This window comes from Fringilla coelebs (assembly GCF_963513975.1).
Source record: "Fringilla coelebs genome assembly, chromosome: 23".
NCBI classification, from domain to species: Eukaryota; Metazoa; Chordata; class Aves; order Passeriformes; family Fringillidae; genus Fringilla; species Fringilla coelebs.
In genome coordinates, this window is record NC_140049.1 from 1,612,014 (window position 1) to 1,630,519 (window position 18,506).

The 18,506-nt window shown below is 53.9% G+C and overlaps 1 protein-coding gene across 10 annotated transcripts in view; it reads right to left on the reverse strand.

The window, feature by feature from the left end:
- ANKS1A (ankyrin repeat and sterile alpha motif domain containing 1A) overlaps positions 1–18,506 on the reverse strand; it is a gene marked incomplete at its 5' end in the record, with an annotated part of 73,000 nt that continues 54,494 nt past the window's right edge. For 3 of the 10 annotated variants that reach the window (XM_084220638.1, XM_084220633.1, XM_084220634.1), the window contains 10 exons: positions 1–4,889; positions 6,066–6,236; positions 6,854–6,991; positions 7,353–7,439; positions 7,816–7,887; positions 8,000–8,125; positions 8,456–8,620; positions 10,287–10,394; positions 10,497–10,649; positions 10,981–11,079. In XM_084220638.1, coding sequence (XP_084076764.1) covers positions 4,770–4,889; positions 6,066–6,236; positions 6,854–6,991; positions 7,353–7,439; positions 7,816–7,887; positions 8,000–8,125; positions 8,456–8,620; positions 10,287–10,394; positions 10,497–10,649; positions 10,981–11,079 — 1,239 coding nt within the window. In that variant the 3' untranslated portion in view covers positions 1–4,769. The remainder of the gene's footprint in view (positions 4,890–6,065; positions 6,237–6,853; positions 6,992–7,352; positions 7,440–7,815; positions 7,888–7,999; positions 8,126–8,455; positions 8,621–10,286; positions 10,395–10,496; positions 10,650–10,980; positions 11,080–18,506) is intronic. The other 7 variants (XR_014616708.1, XR_014616709.1, XR_014616710.1 and 4 more) reach the window with 7 other exon arrangements.

Genomic DNA, 18,506 nt, shown 5'->3' on the forward strand with positions numbered 1-18,506 from the left:
AAGGTTGTTTATTAATTCAGTCTGTTCTAAGTTGTACAATTATGAAAACAACAAAACGACTGCTGGAAGCCCAGGAATATTTACAATCTCGCCTTGTTGTAGTGAGGTCAGTCTATGTTGTTGCACAGATTGGTTATGTTTGGTACCACAAGATGTTTAAAATTCAGACAAATTTGAACAGATTAACAATCGTATATACAGGAAATAAAAGGAAATTCAAGTATCAAAATACAGACAGATTAAATAACATTTGTATTACAAATCAGCCCCACTGTCATACATCACAATTAGCAAAAATGTCCACATTGCAAACTGAACTCGACTGTCTCTGCCCTGTCAGGGAATCCCAGGTTATTCTTCTGTGGGTAAGAAAAATGTCTGAGCTGGGTTGACTTAGCGAGAACAGCACAGGTACTTTTCTTTTGGGAAAAAAAAAATTTAAGGTAATACCAATGTGGGATCTAAAAGGGAGACCTTTGCAACACGGCAGCGTTGTGAGCGCTGTGCTGGCTCCAAAACAGGATCTGAGCAGAGCCAGGGAAATGCTGCTGCTGCTGTTGGAAACTTCTGAGGTGGGTGGAAGGAGCATTAAAGCGTTGGCTCCACCTCAGCTGCACACAGAACGGGACGTGTTTGGGGCTTTTTGGCATCTGCTCTGTGTCTCAGCAGCCTCCTGAAGGTACAGACTTCACTACAGGTACAGCCTGGAAGGTGCTGCATCTTCTCCCTGGGAGGGGGGACAGGCGTGTACCCCAAAAAAGTTGCATAATTTCTTCTAAAAAGAACAATCCCAAAGCAAGTTTAAAGTCAGTTGAGCAGCTAAGGTTAGCACTGTTTTTTTATTTTCTTTGTAAACACAAAATAAAAAAAGGATAAAGCATCTTCAATTTGAAAAAAAAATCATCCCCTCCTATAAAAGGAAAGACAAAACTTGGCAACTCTGTTTGCCAGCTGTGAGTGAGGGCTCAGCCCACAAACCAAAGTCTGTGAAACACAATCTATCTTTAAAGAGAGGAACAGAGGAGCCCCGACTCCTCCCGGGCAGGTAATACAGCAGATGCAGTTGGATGCAATGTCATGTTCAGCACCAGAAATTTGGGGCAGTTTCCTCCAGATAGCACAAAACCCTGCAGGGAGGAAGAGCCCGAATACTGCACAGTGGGTGGGTGAGGGTGGCCAGGAGCCAGTGACTGGCACAGCCCAGGGTCAGTCTCCAGCACTGAGTCCCTCGAGAGACCCCACCACACTGGACTGCCAAAACAACTGCTCTGTCTGTGAGAAAGGTGAGAAAGGGAGTATCTGGCTAAAGAATGGATCACTAAAGACAACCACAGGTTTACACGTGGGGCTGGAATGGACCACCAGGGTCACCGAGCCCAGTGCCTGAAGATTGGAGTCTTCATCACCACGTCACCTCCAAGCCAACCTCCAAAAGAGTTCACGTGTCAGAAAGGAAAGGTGTCCCTCCTCCCAAGCAGAGGTTCAATTTGCAATCTCAGCAAAGACTTGTTGCCAACACACCAAATATTTACACTTACACCAGTATGAATTGCAACATGTGCATAACAAGGAATGTTAGGTTTCCTAAATTCATTGACTTAACCCAAAATCTCCACTCCCCCTTCCCAATCCTTTACAGGTCTGTGCCCTCGGGATTATGGTTCACTTCCCTCCCAGCCTCACTGGTGAGAGACACTAAAGGAAATCCTGACAATACAGCAGCAAGTGGAGTTAAACAGGAATTACTGGGCACAGCGTTCCCGTGCAGCAGCAGGTCCCACAGCCCTGACAGGGCCCGACGAGATCACGACAGACGCACTGCGCTGCATTCTGCATCTGAAGAATTCAAATCACAATCATTTTAACATTCTCCCCAGAGGGGAACAGTCTGAAAACACGTCAGTCACAGCCCAAACCACTGTGAAACGCTCTGTAATTCAGAATAAAAGCAAGCACACAACACCTTTGAGGTGGTGTCTTTGGGGACACTGGGCTCGGACGGGGCCAAGCCACCCTCAGGCTGATGTGGTTTGTCCTTGGGGATGGACTGTTTCAGTGTAATGCCCAAAATTTAACTCCTTATTTGTTCATCTTCTGAAACGGTTGCACTAATTAAATAATGAGCTAGTATCAAAAAAGTGCTAAATCACAATTGAATATACTTAAAAAAACCCCAACCCTTCAGGGCATAACTGCATTTAAAAACAAGACAGGTGCACAGAAGCTGGAGCAGGGAGTCGTCCCCAGGAATTCAGTGCGGAAACGGGAAGAAACGGGGTCCTTGCCATAGAAATGTCAAGTATTGCAACACGACAGTTCGGGGGATAAGGAAGCTTTGTACCATCGGGGATATTGGCCACAGCTGCTCTGGGGTGAAAGATCCTTTGCAGATTCTTTTCCTCAACTTACTTCCATTTGCTACAAAAGCGTGGAGTGGCTTGGAGAACAGGATGCGGACTTACCCTACCAGGTTCTCACACAGGAGGAAGCGATCTCCAGGAATTTGGCGTTCTCTCCTGTTCACCCAGAGCTGAAGCAGAGTAAGTACCATCAGAAATGTGCACACCACGCCCCTGCTAAGACTTTCTATCGTGCTCCTCGCCGGACTGCGGGATTCTCAGCAAATAAAAATCTGTTTGTTTTTTTTTTCCTCACCAAAAAGCTGCAGCGCTACATTGAAACCATGAACTGGATTTGCTCTGTGTCACTTGGTTAAAAAAGAAACGGTCGAAAGATGTTTTGTTGCAAACTAGGAAAGGCGACATCGCTCTTGGCCTCCAGTCTCGAGTTTTCCTTTGCTAGGAATGGAGATGAGCATCTTTCCTCGGCGGAGGCTGGGTCCCTTCCCCCCTCTGCTCTGGCAGCCCTCACCGAGCAGCCACACACCCACTCTGAGGCAGCCACCGGTGCCAGAGGGAGATGATCTTCATGTCAGGAGGCCACTGCATCCCAGGTCTCTGCCCCGCTACTACATCCCGTGGTAGGAGACGGCTGCCCGGAGCTCAGCTTCGCAGAGGCAAATAGAAAGGAAGATAATGGAATGAATTTCCGAGTCATACAAAAACACGTGCTGGGAAAGGCCAGGTGAACGGCCCGGAGATGGGACACAAAATCTGTCAGGGCTACGGACACAGAGGGGCAGTGGCGTGGTTTGGGAAGGGCTGCCTGCGATCCCTGCTGGGCTTGGTCACCCTGAGAAAGGCACATGCTCTCCTGACCCGGATTGAGGGGGCGTGGAGGGACCTGCCCTTCCCAGCTGAGAGCAGGGGGAGGTGAAGAGCTCAGTGCCTCTGACACTGGGGGGACATGTGGCAGTTGCATGGTGAACACCTACACATAGAAACTGCTCTGCCACCCAAACCAGGGACTGAGTTTCTCTTAGAGGGACACAGAAATCTTCAGGGCACTCTTTAGAGCTTGGAAAAGTGCTGATGGAACCCAAACCCAACCTCTCAGAGCTTCTCAGGCACAGCAATGTTCTGCTGTCCACAAGGCCTGGGCTGGCAGGGTGGCCCTGGGCAGTGCTGACTCTGTGTCAGGGACCCTGTGGCATATGAAATGTATGTACTAGACTGAGCTTTCCTTTGTTTTTTTGCTTTAAGACAACACTTTTACTTTTAGTCCTCTCACTGCGTTCCCACTGGCTGAGCCCTCAGTCTGAGGTCAGTTTGCCATTAAGTCACAAACGACCTGGGAAATCAAACTCATTCCTGAGAAAGAGCTAAGTAAGGACTTTGAAACATCAGATTTCACTGCAGGTGAGGGGAAATGGAAGATCTGAGGCAGCAGCTCCAAAGCCCAGCAAAACTCAGACAAGCTGCTACTGGGCCCTAATACCAGGGGCAAATAACCTAGGGCTGCTCCCTGACCTCTCCCTGCTGATGCTGCTTGTGGTGCCCAGCTGACACCTCCCCTCCCCAGCCTGGGGCTAACAATAACATGTGCCTTTGGCAGCTTAACCACAGGCTACCACGTGAGAACTACACCCAGCTCTCAAGAGAAGTCTGGTGAGTGTAAACACAAGGACCACGAGGGAAAGAAAAACCTACAAAGGACTGAAATGCATGCAACCAAACCCCCCCTCCTGTCCGAGGGGACAGAGCTCACAGTGGGAACGATCACACCCAGCCCAAACCAACGCTCCCCCACCACCCAGAGCAAATTCTGCACTGGGCTTTGAGGAAGGAGACTGTGGGCAAAGGTGGCCGTGAGGAAATGAAGTGCCCGTGTGTTATTTGCAGAGAGCATCACAGTGGTTAGTGTCGGTTCGACTGGCAGGAAGGAGAGGTGAGTTCACTGAACAGTACACAGCCGTGGCTCAGTCGGGAAGAGAAGGATCTAGGAGGAGGGAGTGTGTGCACCGTAGAGACAAGAGGTCTCCATCAGTCCAAAGACAAGGTGAGATAGAAAAAAAAAAAGGCCTGGGGAGTATCACATTGCCCCAGGGATTCACAGTGCCAGAGCGAGGGGGGAAGACGTGAAAACGGTGGGTGGCTTTCCTGGATCCACATCTCCGACTGCCAGCCTGCCCTCTGCTCCTCCTGCCTGGCGGGCAGCTACAGCGCGTTACCCTTGTTTCCGAGTAAGGAGATTCACAGTGTTCAGCAGGTACAAAAGCTGTTTAAGTCTACAGTCTCCTAAGTGCTGCTGCCTTGGACGCGGTGCCTAGGCGGGCTCAGGGCGAGCAGCTGGAGGAAGAGGGAGTTTAGAAGAGCAGACAGATCAGATCGCAAAGGCACGGTTAGACGGGGCGGACGCGGGCGTTTGCTTTAGAAGATAGTGGTCTCATACTTAGTGCTGAGGGTCCGCTTGGAGTCCTGCTTGGGGTCCACGACCCAGGAGACACTGGCATGAGACTGGGAGTCTTGGTCCACTTCAGGGGGATCCAGCTAGAAAATAAGGAGAGAAAGGGCATCTTAGGACACCTGTGCTTCTGGGATAGAATGAGCGGGGACTCAAAGCACGGAGCGCCTGCCTGCCTACTGCCCATCCCAAAAATGTGCACATGTGCAAGGAAGCAGCTCTTGCTGGGGAGCATTTGAGTCCTTCACAGCTAAAACGTGTCTGGCCACGTCAGTCTCAACCCAGCACCCCAAGATGACTCCCTGCATTAGGCTGTGAGCCCCTGTCACCATCAGTGACAGTTTTGCTCATCTCAAACAAGCATGAAAAACGGAGCGCTACAGAAATGGGACAGAGGGAGACAGCTCCTGGCAGGTGAGCTCCCACGTGATTCACCCTCCTGACCAAGCATGGCTCTTTCCTCTTGTCCTGCTAAATCAGGATGCCACGGGGAACTTACCGCCCCAGCAGGAGCAGCGGGGTTAGCTGAGAGCTGCCACACTGCATCAGCAGGGGAGGGTGGGAGCAGCAGATCCCCGGGGTTCATCTGAACCCCTGGCGTGGGCCAGAATGAGCATGGGGATGAACAACAGCGAGGCAGGACACAGGGGCACAGCAGGAGATACAGGAAGTGGGGAGGCAGCCCGGGTCGGTTTGGAATGGAGGATGGCAGGAAGAAGGGTAAAGACCTTCGCTCCAGGACTAACAGACTGCAGCGGCAGGTAGGAGGGGCGGTGAGTTGTACAGGTGTGACAGTAACAACAGCGGGTGTCGGGAGGGAGCGGCACCTGAGCGGGGGGAGCAAGCAGAACACAGACAAAAGGAGACATTACAGGAAGGCAGTGGCTTGTGCGGCAGTCCCTGCTCCTCAGCAGTTCCAGTCTTGGCTGGTTTTGGCTATGGGAAATCCCATACTGCAGCTCACCTACGTATCTCATTGCAGCTCTGCAGGGTTTGCACGTGGAAGCTTGTGCTGGACCCAGCAGGGCACTAAAGCCCCATCCCACCTGAGCTGTTTCCACCTCTGCTTGCCCTTCTGCTACCAGGAGAAGCCCCAGCCCCACAGCAGAACTGACACAGACACAGACCTGCAGTGCCAGCAGCAGGACAGGCACCTGGACCACACTGGGCTCCCCCCACCACCCAGGGGAGGTGTAGGGGTGTGGTGCCCACAAGAACCCCCAGCTCAGCCCAGCAGGTTGCTCCCGCCCACACCCACGTACCGCGGATTTCCTCATGCCTGCTCGTGGTTTAGGCACCGGTTTGGAAGATTTTGTTTCAATCATTTCTCCTGCTCCAGCACCCAGAGGCTTTGCTCTCTGGGCTTGCAGGGCGAGCTGGTAGGCGACCTCGAATGCCTGCCCCAACGTGAGGATGATCTCGTATGTCAGGTTCTTGGAGAGAACACAGAGAACACAAAGCTGTCAGATCACCCTGTACACAGTCCCCCTTGTGCTCAGAAGCTGCTATGGGGTCACAGACCTTCCCATCAGCAGGTCACTCCTGCTGGGTCCCTGGCAAAGCCACTGAGCTCCAGATGTGGGGGAGCTGGGACCATGCTGCCTGCCCCAGGGTCCCCTGCCCACCTGTAAAGCCCCACCAGCACTGCAGTTCAGCAGCATAAAGAAAAATAGCCCAAAAGTCTTGTGTAATTTTAATTCTGTCCAAGTATAAAAGCAAATCATACTTCTACCTTCTCTGAGTTGTTAAATCAGCCCATTATGCTCAACATAATTGAGAGCATGTTAGGGGTTTGTGCATGTCATGTTCCCCAGGAGGGAAAGCTCCTGCCCTGCTTTATTCAGTGCTGGAGATGGCAGTAATGAAACCAGACAAATACTGTCTTTGTCCACAGAGGTCCAAAGGACGGCATTTGGAACCAAGACTACTTTATGGCAAAAATGGGTGAAAGAACCCTGGAAAGGAGCAGTCTGTGACTAGCCAATAAAGCTGAGGGATGAAACAAATGGGCTGTGAAGGACCGGGAGATGTGACACATCAATGCACTCACCACATCCACAGTGCTGAAGACATGGCAGTAGTGATGGCTGGTCTGCAGGTCCTTGGTGATATAGGCAAATGTGCAGAGATCCTCAGGGTCCTGGGCAGCACAGGAGATGTTCCGGATCTCGTGCTCAGCAATGACATTCTGCCGAGGTCAACCACAAGCACCCGTCACCCTTCTGGGGATGGCAAATACACCCGGCAAACAGTGGCTGTGGAGGGTGTCCTGGGGACAGGGAAGGGGGGAGGGGGGTCTCCCAGCCAGACCAGTCCCAGGTCCCTCCCATGGCAGGAATAAATGGCAACATGATCCACAAGCAGCCAGTCTGCCAAGCCTTTGGCACTCAGGTGATCATCACCACCTTGGTATTCTCCCCCAGCCCCAGAAGCTCCCCAGGACTAGTTGTGGCTTCTGGAGCCACAAAAAGTGACCTGCAGCTCCCAGGCAAGGTGGGATTGCAGGCTGTGTCCCTCCAGACACTGACTCTGAGGCATCTGCAGCTCACCTTGTTGGAGGCATCGATGAACTTCACCCCTTTGTATGTGATGGACAGGATTATGGTTGGGATCTTCTTCATGTGCTCCGTGGATTTCTTCAGAAATGAGAATATTCAAGTCACCAACTGTGAATGGATGCTCCCTCTTTACCCCCACCCCAGAGACCTCCAGGCCTGTGCAGGAAGTTTTGGGGATCTGGGACCAGGAGGAGGAAAGTTAGCTCCTGATGGAAGCAGAGGGGAAGAGACAAGGAGCTGAAGAGAACCCAGCCACCACTTCCCCAGTGAAAACACCCACTCTCCCAGACCCTCTGGGTACGGGGAACAATGCTGGGAAGGGGCAGTTCACCAGAGAGAGTAGCACTGCCTGTTTGGTAGACAGGGTTTGGAGAACCACTGAGGTGCCCCCTCCCCAACCCACATCATCCCCCACAGGCTGCAAGTGAAGCCCCCGGCCCCAGGGTCTCCTTACCCTCATCTTGGCACAGGCGTCCTGGGTAGACTCTGTCCCTCGGAGGTCTTTGATCAACATGGAGCCCAAGTACTGTGTGAAGGAGGGAGAGATGTTAAATCCTGCCAATCCCAAGGCAATGACACTGCCCTGAGAGCCCAGAGCTCCTCATCCTCGCCACCCCCACAAGCCAAAAGCCACTTACGTTGGCCTCGTACCCGCAGGACTCAAAGATGAGCTTCTCGGGCTGGTGCTGCCAGTTTTGAACAGGGGCATAGGGGGCTGCCAGGCTGGGGGGGCGCAGGGTGAGCCTGGACTCCCGACGGTCCTCCTGCAGGGGAACAAGCACAGATGTGAAGCCACAGTGGGTTGGAACAGCTCTCAGGGGGGCTCTTTGAGGTAAGGATTGAGGTTGGCAATAGCCAAATCCCCCAGGAGCTGGGTGGAGGCAGCATGTGGGGTTAAGGTGCCAGTGCTGATGGAAGTGTGAGCCATGGATTTTTGAGGTGAAACTGAGGCATAAAGGAGCTGCTGACTCTAATGTCTGAGGGAAGCTGAGCCTGACCAGCTCCCTCCCTGCAGCATCCTCCCTTCTCCCTGGCTCCAGAGATGGGGGAGCCTGTGCAGAGGGCGCCCAGGACACACAAAAGCACCCACTAACCTGTGCTTTGTAGCGCTCAGCTCTGGAGTAGGGAGCAATGTCAGTGCCACGATCGTGCTGCCTCTTGGCAGTGTCCCCGGAGGGCAGCAGGAGATCAGCAGATCTGCCTGTGCAGGAGTCGTTCTGGCTCAGGGGAGACGACGTCTGGGACATCAAATCCTGGCACTGGAAGGAGCAAACACCACAAAGGGTCCCAGTCAGCTTGGGCTGTGCTGTGCCCCCCATCACTCCCTCTACATTGCCCAGCACAGCGTGCATTGAGTGGACTAACGGGGTCAGCTCCTGCTCTGGGGGCTCCTGCCTCAGTGTCAATCCCACCCTTCACCTTCTGCATGAGACACCTGATTTGCTCCAGGGTGGTTTCAGCCATGTACTCACCTCTTTGTGCCCAGCATGCCTCTTTATCTGACAGCTCATCCCAGGAGGGCAGGGGACACGCTGGGCTGGGGGCAAGGTGATTCCAGAGGGGTGGGCTCCCCTAAAGCACCAAGCTAAGCACCCGAGGGGGATGATGATCAGCCACCCCAGCAGAGGAGCGCCGGGAGCCGCCGCCAGAGCGCGCCCAGGGCCCGCAGGCACGGCCAGAGCCTCGGCACAGCTGTGGCCGCATTAGTCCCATTCAACCCACTCGCTTGATTTGCCATTGATGTCCGCCCGCCCCCCGCGCCGCAGCCAGCGCAGGAGCTCACCAGCTGCAGCGCCAGGAAATGCTGCAAATGGCCCATTCTCCCAGGCAGCCTCCCCGGGCAGCATCTCAATCAGCTGAGCCGAACTGGAGCAGCCTCTCCCTGCCTCAGCCCCGCTGCTCACGGTGCAGAGCCTTCCTTGGCTGCTGGTCCCTCCCGGGCTCCTGCTGCCTGGCACAGGGCATTGGGCAGTGGGTCTATACTGGGCACCCTCCCAGTGCAGCACCAGTGTGAGCTCTCTCTGTTCTCACACTTGAACCCAGCTCCTAAAGAATCCCGTGTCAGCAAACACAGCAGCCCAGCTCGCTTCAGCTGAGGCTGTTTGGGTTGGAAAGGCTTGGGAATAGAATCCAAAAGGGCAGAGCTCTGCAGCAGGGCAAGGACCAGATGTTTAGGTTGGGTAAACTCTAATCACTCCAATTCCTGCTCCAGGAAGCTGATTAGCAATCTCTGGGAGGAGGCAGCACGACATGCTACCCCATTCCTGAGCTCAGGGTCGCTCTGAGCCTAGCAGCTTCTGCCAAACTCAGCTTTCAAAAGCCAATTTTCAGGAAGAACAGGGAATGTGATGCTTCCCTCCCAGCCAAGCCCCTTAACAAGGGCCTGACATCCAAATGCTGCCACTCCTGCAGCAAAAATCAACATCCACACATCCTGTGGAGTGTTATTTGGCAGTGAGAGCAGGAGCTCCCAGCAGCCCAGCCGGGCCAGGGAGAGGGCTCTGGATGCCAAGGGTGCAATCAAACACCAAGTCCCAGCTGCAGCCCCTCTCCAGCTGGGCTGGGTCACTCCTGCCTGCTGAAAGCTCCCACATCTCTGACCAGGAAACAAGGGTAAGAAAGTGAGCTCAGAGCTCCCTTCTGTGCAGGGCAGAGGTGGGGGTGGCACCCTGCACCCCTTCAGTGCAGGCACCTGATCCCAAGGGGCAGCCTGACCTTTCCCATGGGGTCAGCATCCAGAGGCTGACCTGCAAGGGCTGGAATTATCTTGCCCCACTCACTGCAAGGTTACCCCTACACAGGTATTTGCTGCCTGGGTGGCTGGAGAGGATGAGGCAAGCAGCTGTATGGACACCACTGGTCATGGCAAGATTTCTCCCAGCACTGACACACTAGCCAGGCAGGGAGCCACGAGCAGGGACTCACTCTCAGCTGTGAGAACCGTGGTGGCTTGGCTGGTGGCTCCTCGTAGGGTCTGTCTGCCAGCGAGGCGATGATCCGCTTCCGATGGCCCAGCAGGTTCACTTTCAGCACCTGCAGGGAGAGATCAGGGTCACCATGGGCACAGAGCTGCTCTGAGAGACTTGTAGCAAGTGCCATCCCCAGGGAACAGGGCAGGAGAGGGGTGACACTCACGTTCACTATCTCAAGCTCCCAGAGGTTTTTCACAGTGTCGATAGAGCTGTAGCCACTCGAGAGGAAGGACTGGATGTAATCCTGCAGCCCCAGGGAGTCGAGCCATGCAGGAACTGATGGCTGGCTATTCCCATCACAACCCAGGGGTTTCAACTGTGAAAGCACAAGAAAGGTGTTAAAAGCTGCAGGAGCTGGGATCCCAAGGGATATGGAGTCAATGAAAATCAGTTTACAGGCCATCACTATCTCCACTAGCTAGTAACAAAAGCACTGTACAAACAAAGAATGTGCTTGGGATCAAGACTGGCAGAACAGTCCCAGCATGGAGCTACCACCATCCACATAGCCTGGAAGAGCAGCATACTCCTCCTCCTCCTCCCTGCTATTCCCCAAACCCTTCCCCAGCCCTGGAGATGCAGGGTCTGGCTGTTGTTCCCCCTGTGCTCACAGCCGTGCCTGGCAGTGCCCATCCTCCTGTGCTGACCTTGGGGAGGGAGCGAGCAGCCTGGAGCAGCTTCCGGCGGTGCTGCGGGTCCCCGATCCCGATGTCCCGAAGGTCCTGGTCCTCCATGACATTACAGCCCTGTGGGGACAGCAGGGAGTGACATGGGAGCAGGGTGTGTGAATGGACATCACACAGTTAGGGCGCCTTCCTGACTTGACCTCCAGCACATCCTGGCAGCAGGAGGAGGAGGAGGAAGATAAAGAAGGCTTCCAAGGCTGGGAGCTCTGCCCCGTGTACCGACCTCGGGCACACAGAGGGCTGACACGAGCAGAGCTGCAGCACACAGAGCACTGCCCTCCCTTCCCTGCTCTGGGAGCCGCTTCCAGCCCTTAGCCCCGGGGCATGGGACTCAACACGCAGAAGCTTTAAACATCCTGTAACAGTGCCCAGGCAAACCCCAGCCCCCTCCATGCCCGAGCAGGTGCTCTGGGTTCTGCTCAGCCTCCCCACACTGTGCTGTTAAAACCCATTTTCTGCCCCCTTCCCCCTGAAGAGCAGAAGCACATGGACTCCACCCCCCCTTTAAAAGCCTCTGTCACAACCTGCTTCCCTGCCCTCCTACCTGGGCAGAGCTCAGCAGGACACATCTCCCACACCTGGCAGAGCCACGCTGCTGTGCGACTGAAGGCTCCAGCCCCAGCCCAGACCCCTCCCTGGCCCTGCCTCCCTCTGCTCCCCAGAGTCCCAGCAGGTGTGTGCCGACAGCGCTTGGCTGCTCCACATTTTGGTTTTATAAGAGAAACCCAATTAAGGCCGGCCGCAGGGAAGGTGAGGGGAGGTGAGATTGCCAGGCACCCTCCATAAAGGGCAACAAGGGTTTCCTGCCCCTTCCCATCCACGCTTTTGTGGGATTTCAGCAAGTGTGCTTTGCTGAGTGCTACCTGCTTTAAATGCAGCGAGCTAGCCCAGAGCAGCCTCCTCCCGAGCGTGTCCTTGCTCCTGGCCATGCCAGCAGCTGCTCTGCTCATCACTGCCACTTCCATGGCAGGTGTGGTGACAGCAGAGCAGGATGGCACATGGCTCTCCACCCAGGAGCTGCCCTTCCCTCGGCCACAGAGGAGTGTTCAGGGAAACAGGGAATTAACACCAGAGATAAGAGATGCCCAGAGATCTCTCTGCCCAGCAGCCCAGACTAGTCATTTAGCAAACAGCAAATGAGCAGTGGGTGGCAGGAGGCAGAGCCCTTATCACCCCCTGATAGGGCTCCTCTGCCTCCCCCTCCCTTGGCAGGTCAGATCCTACACAGTTCATTCCTGGAGAGCAGAGCCTGAGCTGACAGCCAGGGCACAAAGGCATTTATTTGTCTGAGAGTTGTTTAAACAACAGAAAAGTCTGGGCTAAATGGCTCTGCAGCCAATGGGGTGGGGTTCATTCCGTGTTTTCCCCCAAAGGCCAGTTCACAGACTGCACCAGTCAGGGCCATTGTGCTGGGAAGAGCTTCTGCCACTGCCCCAGAGCCCCTGTGCACACCAGACCACGGTCAGACCCATCTGCCCTGCACCCCAGAGCCTGTGAGTGAGGCCAAGGCACACCAGGGGGAACCACATCACATGAACTGTTCTGTGCACCCCTCAACTGAACAAAATCAGTGAGTAAGAAGAGGCAGATTGCTGCTGAAAGCTCCAGGCTGCCCATTTGGTGCACAAGCTGCAACTCTCTTGGACTGGGAACAAACTCCCAGTGATTAACACGAGGAGCTGCTGCTGCCAGGGCACTGACCTCCAGCTGGTGGGCAGCAGCACCCCACCAGAAAGATGGAAACATCCCCTCCCCTTTCTTGTTCATGAGTTTTAAGCCAAAGAGCCACATTTCATGTGCATTCCTGTAACAGCAGGGGATTGTGTGCTCGGCTCAGGGGAGGAGGGAAGGGATTAATGGGGATTAACTCCCCTGACAGACACCTCACCTGGCAGGAATGCAGTATGTGTGCAAGGAATTCATCTCCCAGAGAGAGATGGCTCGGAAACGGCTTTTTGAAATGGACAAAGAGCAAGTGATGGGATTTCTCTCTGGTTTGGAAAGCAAAGTATTACTGCCCTGTGAGGGGGAGGAAGAGGGAGGGACTGAAGTGACCTCAGCATGGCACACCCCAGGTACCTGAACCCTGCAGTTCCCACTGCTTGGACCTGCTCTGCCCATCTTGGTACTCTGTGGCTCCATCCCCCTGCAGAGAGCCAGGGCTGAAGCTGGGGTAGTGCAGGGAAGACGCTGGCAAGGGCAGAGCTCACAGCCAGCCCTTCCCTTGGTGCCACCCGGGCAGCAGGAACAGTCAGCAGCCAAATGAGCTGTGACGATGGCAATGAGTAATTTTCACGTATAAAAACTAAACAAGCTTGCTGATCCTATTTACACTTTCATTCATGCTCACTTTCCAGTGTTGAGCCCTTTTTGGTGCTAATCCCCTTTAGCATGGCCATGATCCCACACGAGCAGCACAGAGCTGGTGGCTCTCGCTCTCCCACAGGGCACCAGTGCCAGCCCCAAGGCAGGGCAGTAGGTGTTCTCCCACCTTTGGCATCTCAAATTCAAAGAAAATTACTTGCTCTGTAGCAAGGATAGAAGGTAGTTAAACACTGTGAAGCCTACAGCTTTCTCCTGTGCTCCTTATTTTTATGTGTCACATTAAATTCCCTCGGTGGCAGTCCGTATTCTCTGGGTACTTAACAAGGATAGACAAAGCATAGCAGCTCTGAACAAATCATTCCAGCCCCTGGTGCAGGAGAAATGTCCTTCAAACCCATCTGGATTTCAACTCCCATGCAAAACAATAATCTGCCACTAAAAGAGAGAATTAAATACAAAGACACCAGAGATCTTTTAACCTTTGCCAGCCACATAGAGGAGCCAGACTTTAAACTTCTCTACACTCAACACACCCTCAGGCAAGAGCCAAGGAGCAGAGCTGCTCTGCAGGGGCCACTGCTGCTTTTTGGTTTGACCCAAAGGTTTCCTTTGGTGTTGGCCACAGGGCAGCAGATGCCACCTCCCAGTGCCCCTCTGAGGGCACAGGACAGCCCCATCTCCCACCAGCCCCTCCCCAGGTCCGCTCAGGACGTGCTCAGTGGGAAGAGCAGGGCTCAGGATGTGCTCTGCCATCAGCCCAGTCCTCCAGGAGCCTCCAGCAGCAGCCTCAGACTTGCCAATTACAATCAAAAAGGCTTTCCCAAGATGTGTTTCCGATGTCATTCCTTGTGACATGTGGTTTCACCTTGCATGCTCCTGCTGGGTGCCCCAGCTCTGTGGGGCTGAGCAGAGCCAGGGAGGCTCAGGGCTGGCCTGGGCCAGAGCTCTCACTGTCACCCACACTTTGGGGCAGTGAGGGACACCCAGCTCCACCCCAACATCTCACCATGTGCTCTGTGAGGAACCAGCCCCCACCTGGGCTCAGCCAGGGAAGGTGAAATGCATTACCTGGGGCAGAGCAACTTTGGCTGCTCAAAGAGCTGAAGCATCAGCTCAGTCAGACACCTGGAGCTGGGTAGGCTGAGTCCCACCCTGCCTCCCAGCTGGGCACAGACTGGCTGCCAGGCAGTCAGAGGGCCCTTCATCCCCCAACCTGGCCTTCAGCTTCCTCTGAGCCAAACTGAGCCCCCTCCCAGTACACACCACCACGAGGGAACTCCTGAGCCCTGTCTGTGCCCTCCACACCTCCCCGAGGGAGGGCAGGGATCTGCCAGTGACCCCTGTCCCCACTGGGAGCCCTGTGGGATGCTGGTGCAGCCGACCTGCCTGCAGAGACACGAGTTCTTGGAAAAAGGCTTGGCTTTGGTCACGCCTCAGCGCCTGCACTGTAGTTAAACAGCCCGTGAGGCTCCAGGTTTCTCATTAAAGAAAGAAAAAACATTCAGAGGTTACCTGGCAGAAGGCAGCGTCCCCTCCTGCTACCGAGGTGACCCCAAAGTGACTGAGCCAAAGGCAGCGCTGCTGAAATCTGCCAGATTCTTCCTCCAGCAGGACACTCTGCAGGCACTTAACTACCCAATTTTCAGATGCTGCTTCTTCCCCAGAGCCTGGCGTCCGTCCATGCTCCCGTTCCAGGTTCCAGCTAAGGAAGGGCCCGGGGCAGTGAGTGCTCCTTGCAGGGACCCGAGGGCAGCGCTGCCATGGCACACCCTGCTCGGGCAGGATGGCACCAGGATGGCACCAGGATGGCACCAGGATGGCACCAGGATGGGTCTGCTCCAGAAAGCAACAGATGCAAAACCCAAACACAGCGTTCCCAGACTCCAAAGGCTCCTGCAGACACCCCGAGCAGAGACAGATGAAAGCTCTCTGTGCATACAAAGAGCTTTGTGTGCACTTTTTCCCCTCAGTATATCTGAGACAATTTGCATCTTGTTGAAGATTCTGCTGTCACTGCTACTGCTCTGCTTCTGGCAGAGATGGAGATGTGTCCAGCTCACAGCTGGGCACACCCAGATCTCAGAGCAGGGGAACCCTGTTTGGTCATACAAATCTGTGTTTGTGATCTGTGGAGTTTGGTGCCTTCCCTTAAAGGCATCTGCAGTCTGGGGTACTTGAGTGGAAAGGATCTGTTTGGCCACAGACACGATGAGGAAGCCCCAGCTCTTCACAGAGCATCAATGGGGAAAGGGGCTCATACACAAAACCCTACAATAAATCTGAGATTAGCACACAGCCACTTCATTTTTAATTTTCTTCCCCATGCAGACTGGCAGCGTGACAATGGCAACAGAGGGAATCGGTCATGGTTGTCAAGTTCAGGCAATTTTATTGAGAGAAAAAAAAAATAACTGCAACTTTAATGGTTTTTTTTAATGTTTATGGGGCCTGGAGCTACTAATGAATCAAACATAAGTATCCTCTAAATTGCCAGTTCTGGTCCACCCACTTTGCTCCTCAAAATCCACTCCAACCTCTCTGCTCCCCGTGGAGTCCATTCCTATTATCCAGGGAGCTTTGGCACAGCTCTGCCATTTCCCAAGATCCTCAAACTTCCTTCAACCCCAGGATCCCTGCATGCCTGTGCTCTCACCATTCTCTTGCAGAGACAACCCAAACACCCCTACCATGGTGGATAAAGCACAGTCCTTGGGAACCTCCCAAGGACCAGCCAGAACCCACGGGGGAGATGCTGAACAAAATTCATTTAATTGAATGAAACGATTCCCACTCAGGGGCTTGGCAGAGACCAACTCCCCTCTTAGGGGCTCATTTAGTGCTGCACAGTCAGTCTGGGGACACTGGCACGTGTTCCTGGGGGCTGACAGCAGTGACCAAACCCAGAAACAGCCACCCAGAGCTTCTGCCCAGCTGAGGAGAGCTTGCTCCAGTTCCAGCCTGACACAGCCCAGGCATGAGCTACACAGAGCTCACCTGAGTCTGCATGAAAATCCCTGCCCCAGCTGTGGTCAGGCCACGTTCCTGCTGTGTTTCAACAAGAGCAGATGCAGTGAAACCCCATCAGGGGTCTCTGGTGGCCCCTCACAGATCATTCCTGGGTGCAAACAGCTACTGGAATGTCTCAGAGCAGCTTTCCCCGAATGGCTACTATAAAATGACAAGTTCTATATGAAAATAGAAAAAAGCTCAGGGGCAGACACATTCCCAGAGCATGTCCAAAGCCTGGCTGCTGCCCAGAGGACCAGGAGCTGCGTGCCAAGCGGGGCCATTGGGAACTGGATCAGGCAGAGCTGAGTGACTGAGGACACAGGAGATGCCAGTGCTCCAGCAGGGCATGGAGCAGGTACCAGGTGAGAATGAGGATTGTGCAGATGTCAGCCCACACCCAAATCCCAGGATCTGAAGAGCAAAGGAGACCTGGCTTTGTCAGATGTGGATCGGGGCTGTCCTCGGCCCGGGAAGGCACGAGAGGTGTTGAGCCTGGCTCACACCCCAGCCAAGGTGAGCCAACCTGAGCCAAGGCCTCAACTCCACATTTATCCTGGTTTTGGCTGCATACACTGAGAGGAGAAGGGGAAGGAAAGGCTGCTCCGTTAGTGAACATCACCGCAGGCTAGTCTAACACGGCCCTGAATTGCACTGAATCACATTAATGTCAGTACTCTAAATTATTTGCAGACACCCCATTCTTCCACCACCATCATTTTTCTACCACTTCTCCCCAATTACAAAAAAATAAATAAAATCCCCCAGAGGAGCCCAGGGCACTACACACAGAGAACAGATTTCCCTTTCTGACGCTGTCTCATTGAATCAGCATTAGCTGCTTTCCACACACTCCATGGGAATCCAGGCTGGAACAATAAAAAAAAAAGCCATAAAAAATGGTTTATGTTCTCTTTTACCTGCTCATTTGTGAATCAAAATATCTTTGAACTGAATAAAAAGTTCAACTCCAGAACACTGGTACAACTGCCAGAGCACGCGGGGTTTGCCCTTCTCAGATGTCAGCCCAGGGGAAGCTGTGGGGCAGCAGCAAGATCCCGCCCTCCAGAGGAAGGGGAAAGCTTTTCCAAGCATCTCAGAGACATTTATGGGATCTGTGGGATCACAAAACACCCTGTGAGGGAACAGGTAATGGCGTTTCCTTCCCACTTCTGTGGAGGAATTCCGCCATCAGTTATTGCAATTCCTTCTCATTACAGTGGTCACGTCCTTCCCCTCTCCAGATGGGCAAAGTCCAGCCTGCTGTTTCCCTGGGTTAATCTCTGCTTGCTGCAGGGACCAGGAATGCACTGGGCATCCCAAAATCAATTTCCTATGCATTTTGGACTTCCCAAAAGGGCAGATGCATTGGTGAGCACAGCAGACATGATGGGGCCAAGCTCCAGGAGCAGCAGAATCCCTCTTGGTCCATATTCCTGTGACATTTTTCCTGCTCTCCCAGCTCATTGCCCGCCAAGGACAATTAAGTCCATTTATTGTGCACTTTTCTGGATGACACTTTTCACTCACTGCTGCAGTTTAGTGATCTGACCTTTCATTCCCCTCCTCTGGTGAGGGATGAGGCAATGAGGCTCCCGGAACTCGGCGCACGCTACGGGGCCGCGTTCCTCCACGTGGGAGGCAGCAGCGCTGCTCCTCCTGGGTGGTGGGGTGGGCATTCCTGCTTCACTGGAGCTGTTCACATTTGGCAGGCAATGCTGCTGAGGCTTTTATCCTACTTGCAGAGCTGGATTTTTGCTAAGTCAAGGGCAGCACAGCCACTGCCAGCAGCTTCGCCGCGGCTCTGTTCACCCACTGCACAAATAAACTTTCCCCTCTGATGAAGGAATCCCAGCGGGCTGCAGAGCAGAGGAGGAGGAGGATTGGAAGCACTATCTCCACTTGAGCTGTTCCTAATCCCAGCTGCCTGCACAGGCTGCTGCCCAATTCCAGCTTCATATGAAAAGCAGCAGCTGAGTGTCCCAGTCTGACTGCCCCGTGGCAGTGGGGCTGGCCATGAAGGTCACTTGGTGGCAATGCAGAGGGTGAGGGAAAAAAGCTGCTCTCTTGGACAGTGGGGTTTGTGCTTGAGAGTGGCAGAATAACAGGGGAAGCCTCTTCCCTGCCTTGTCCATAAACACAGTGTGGCTACTGTA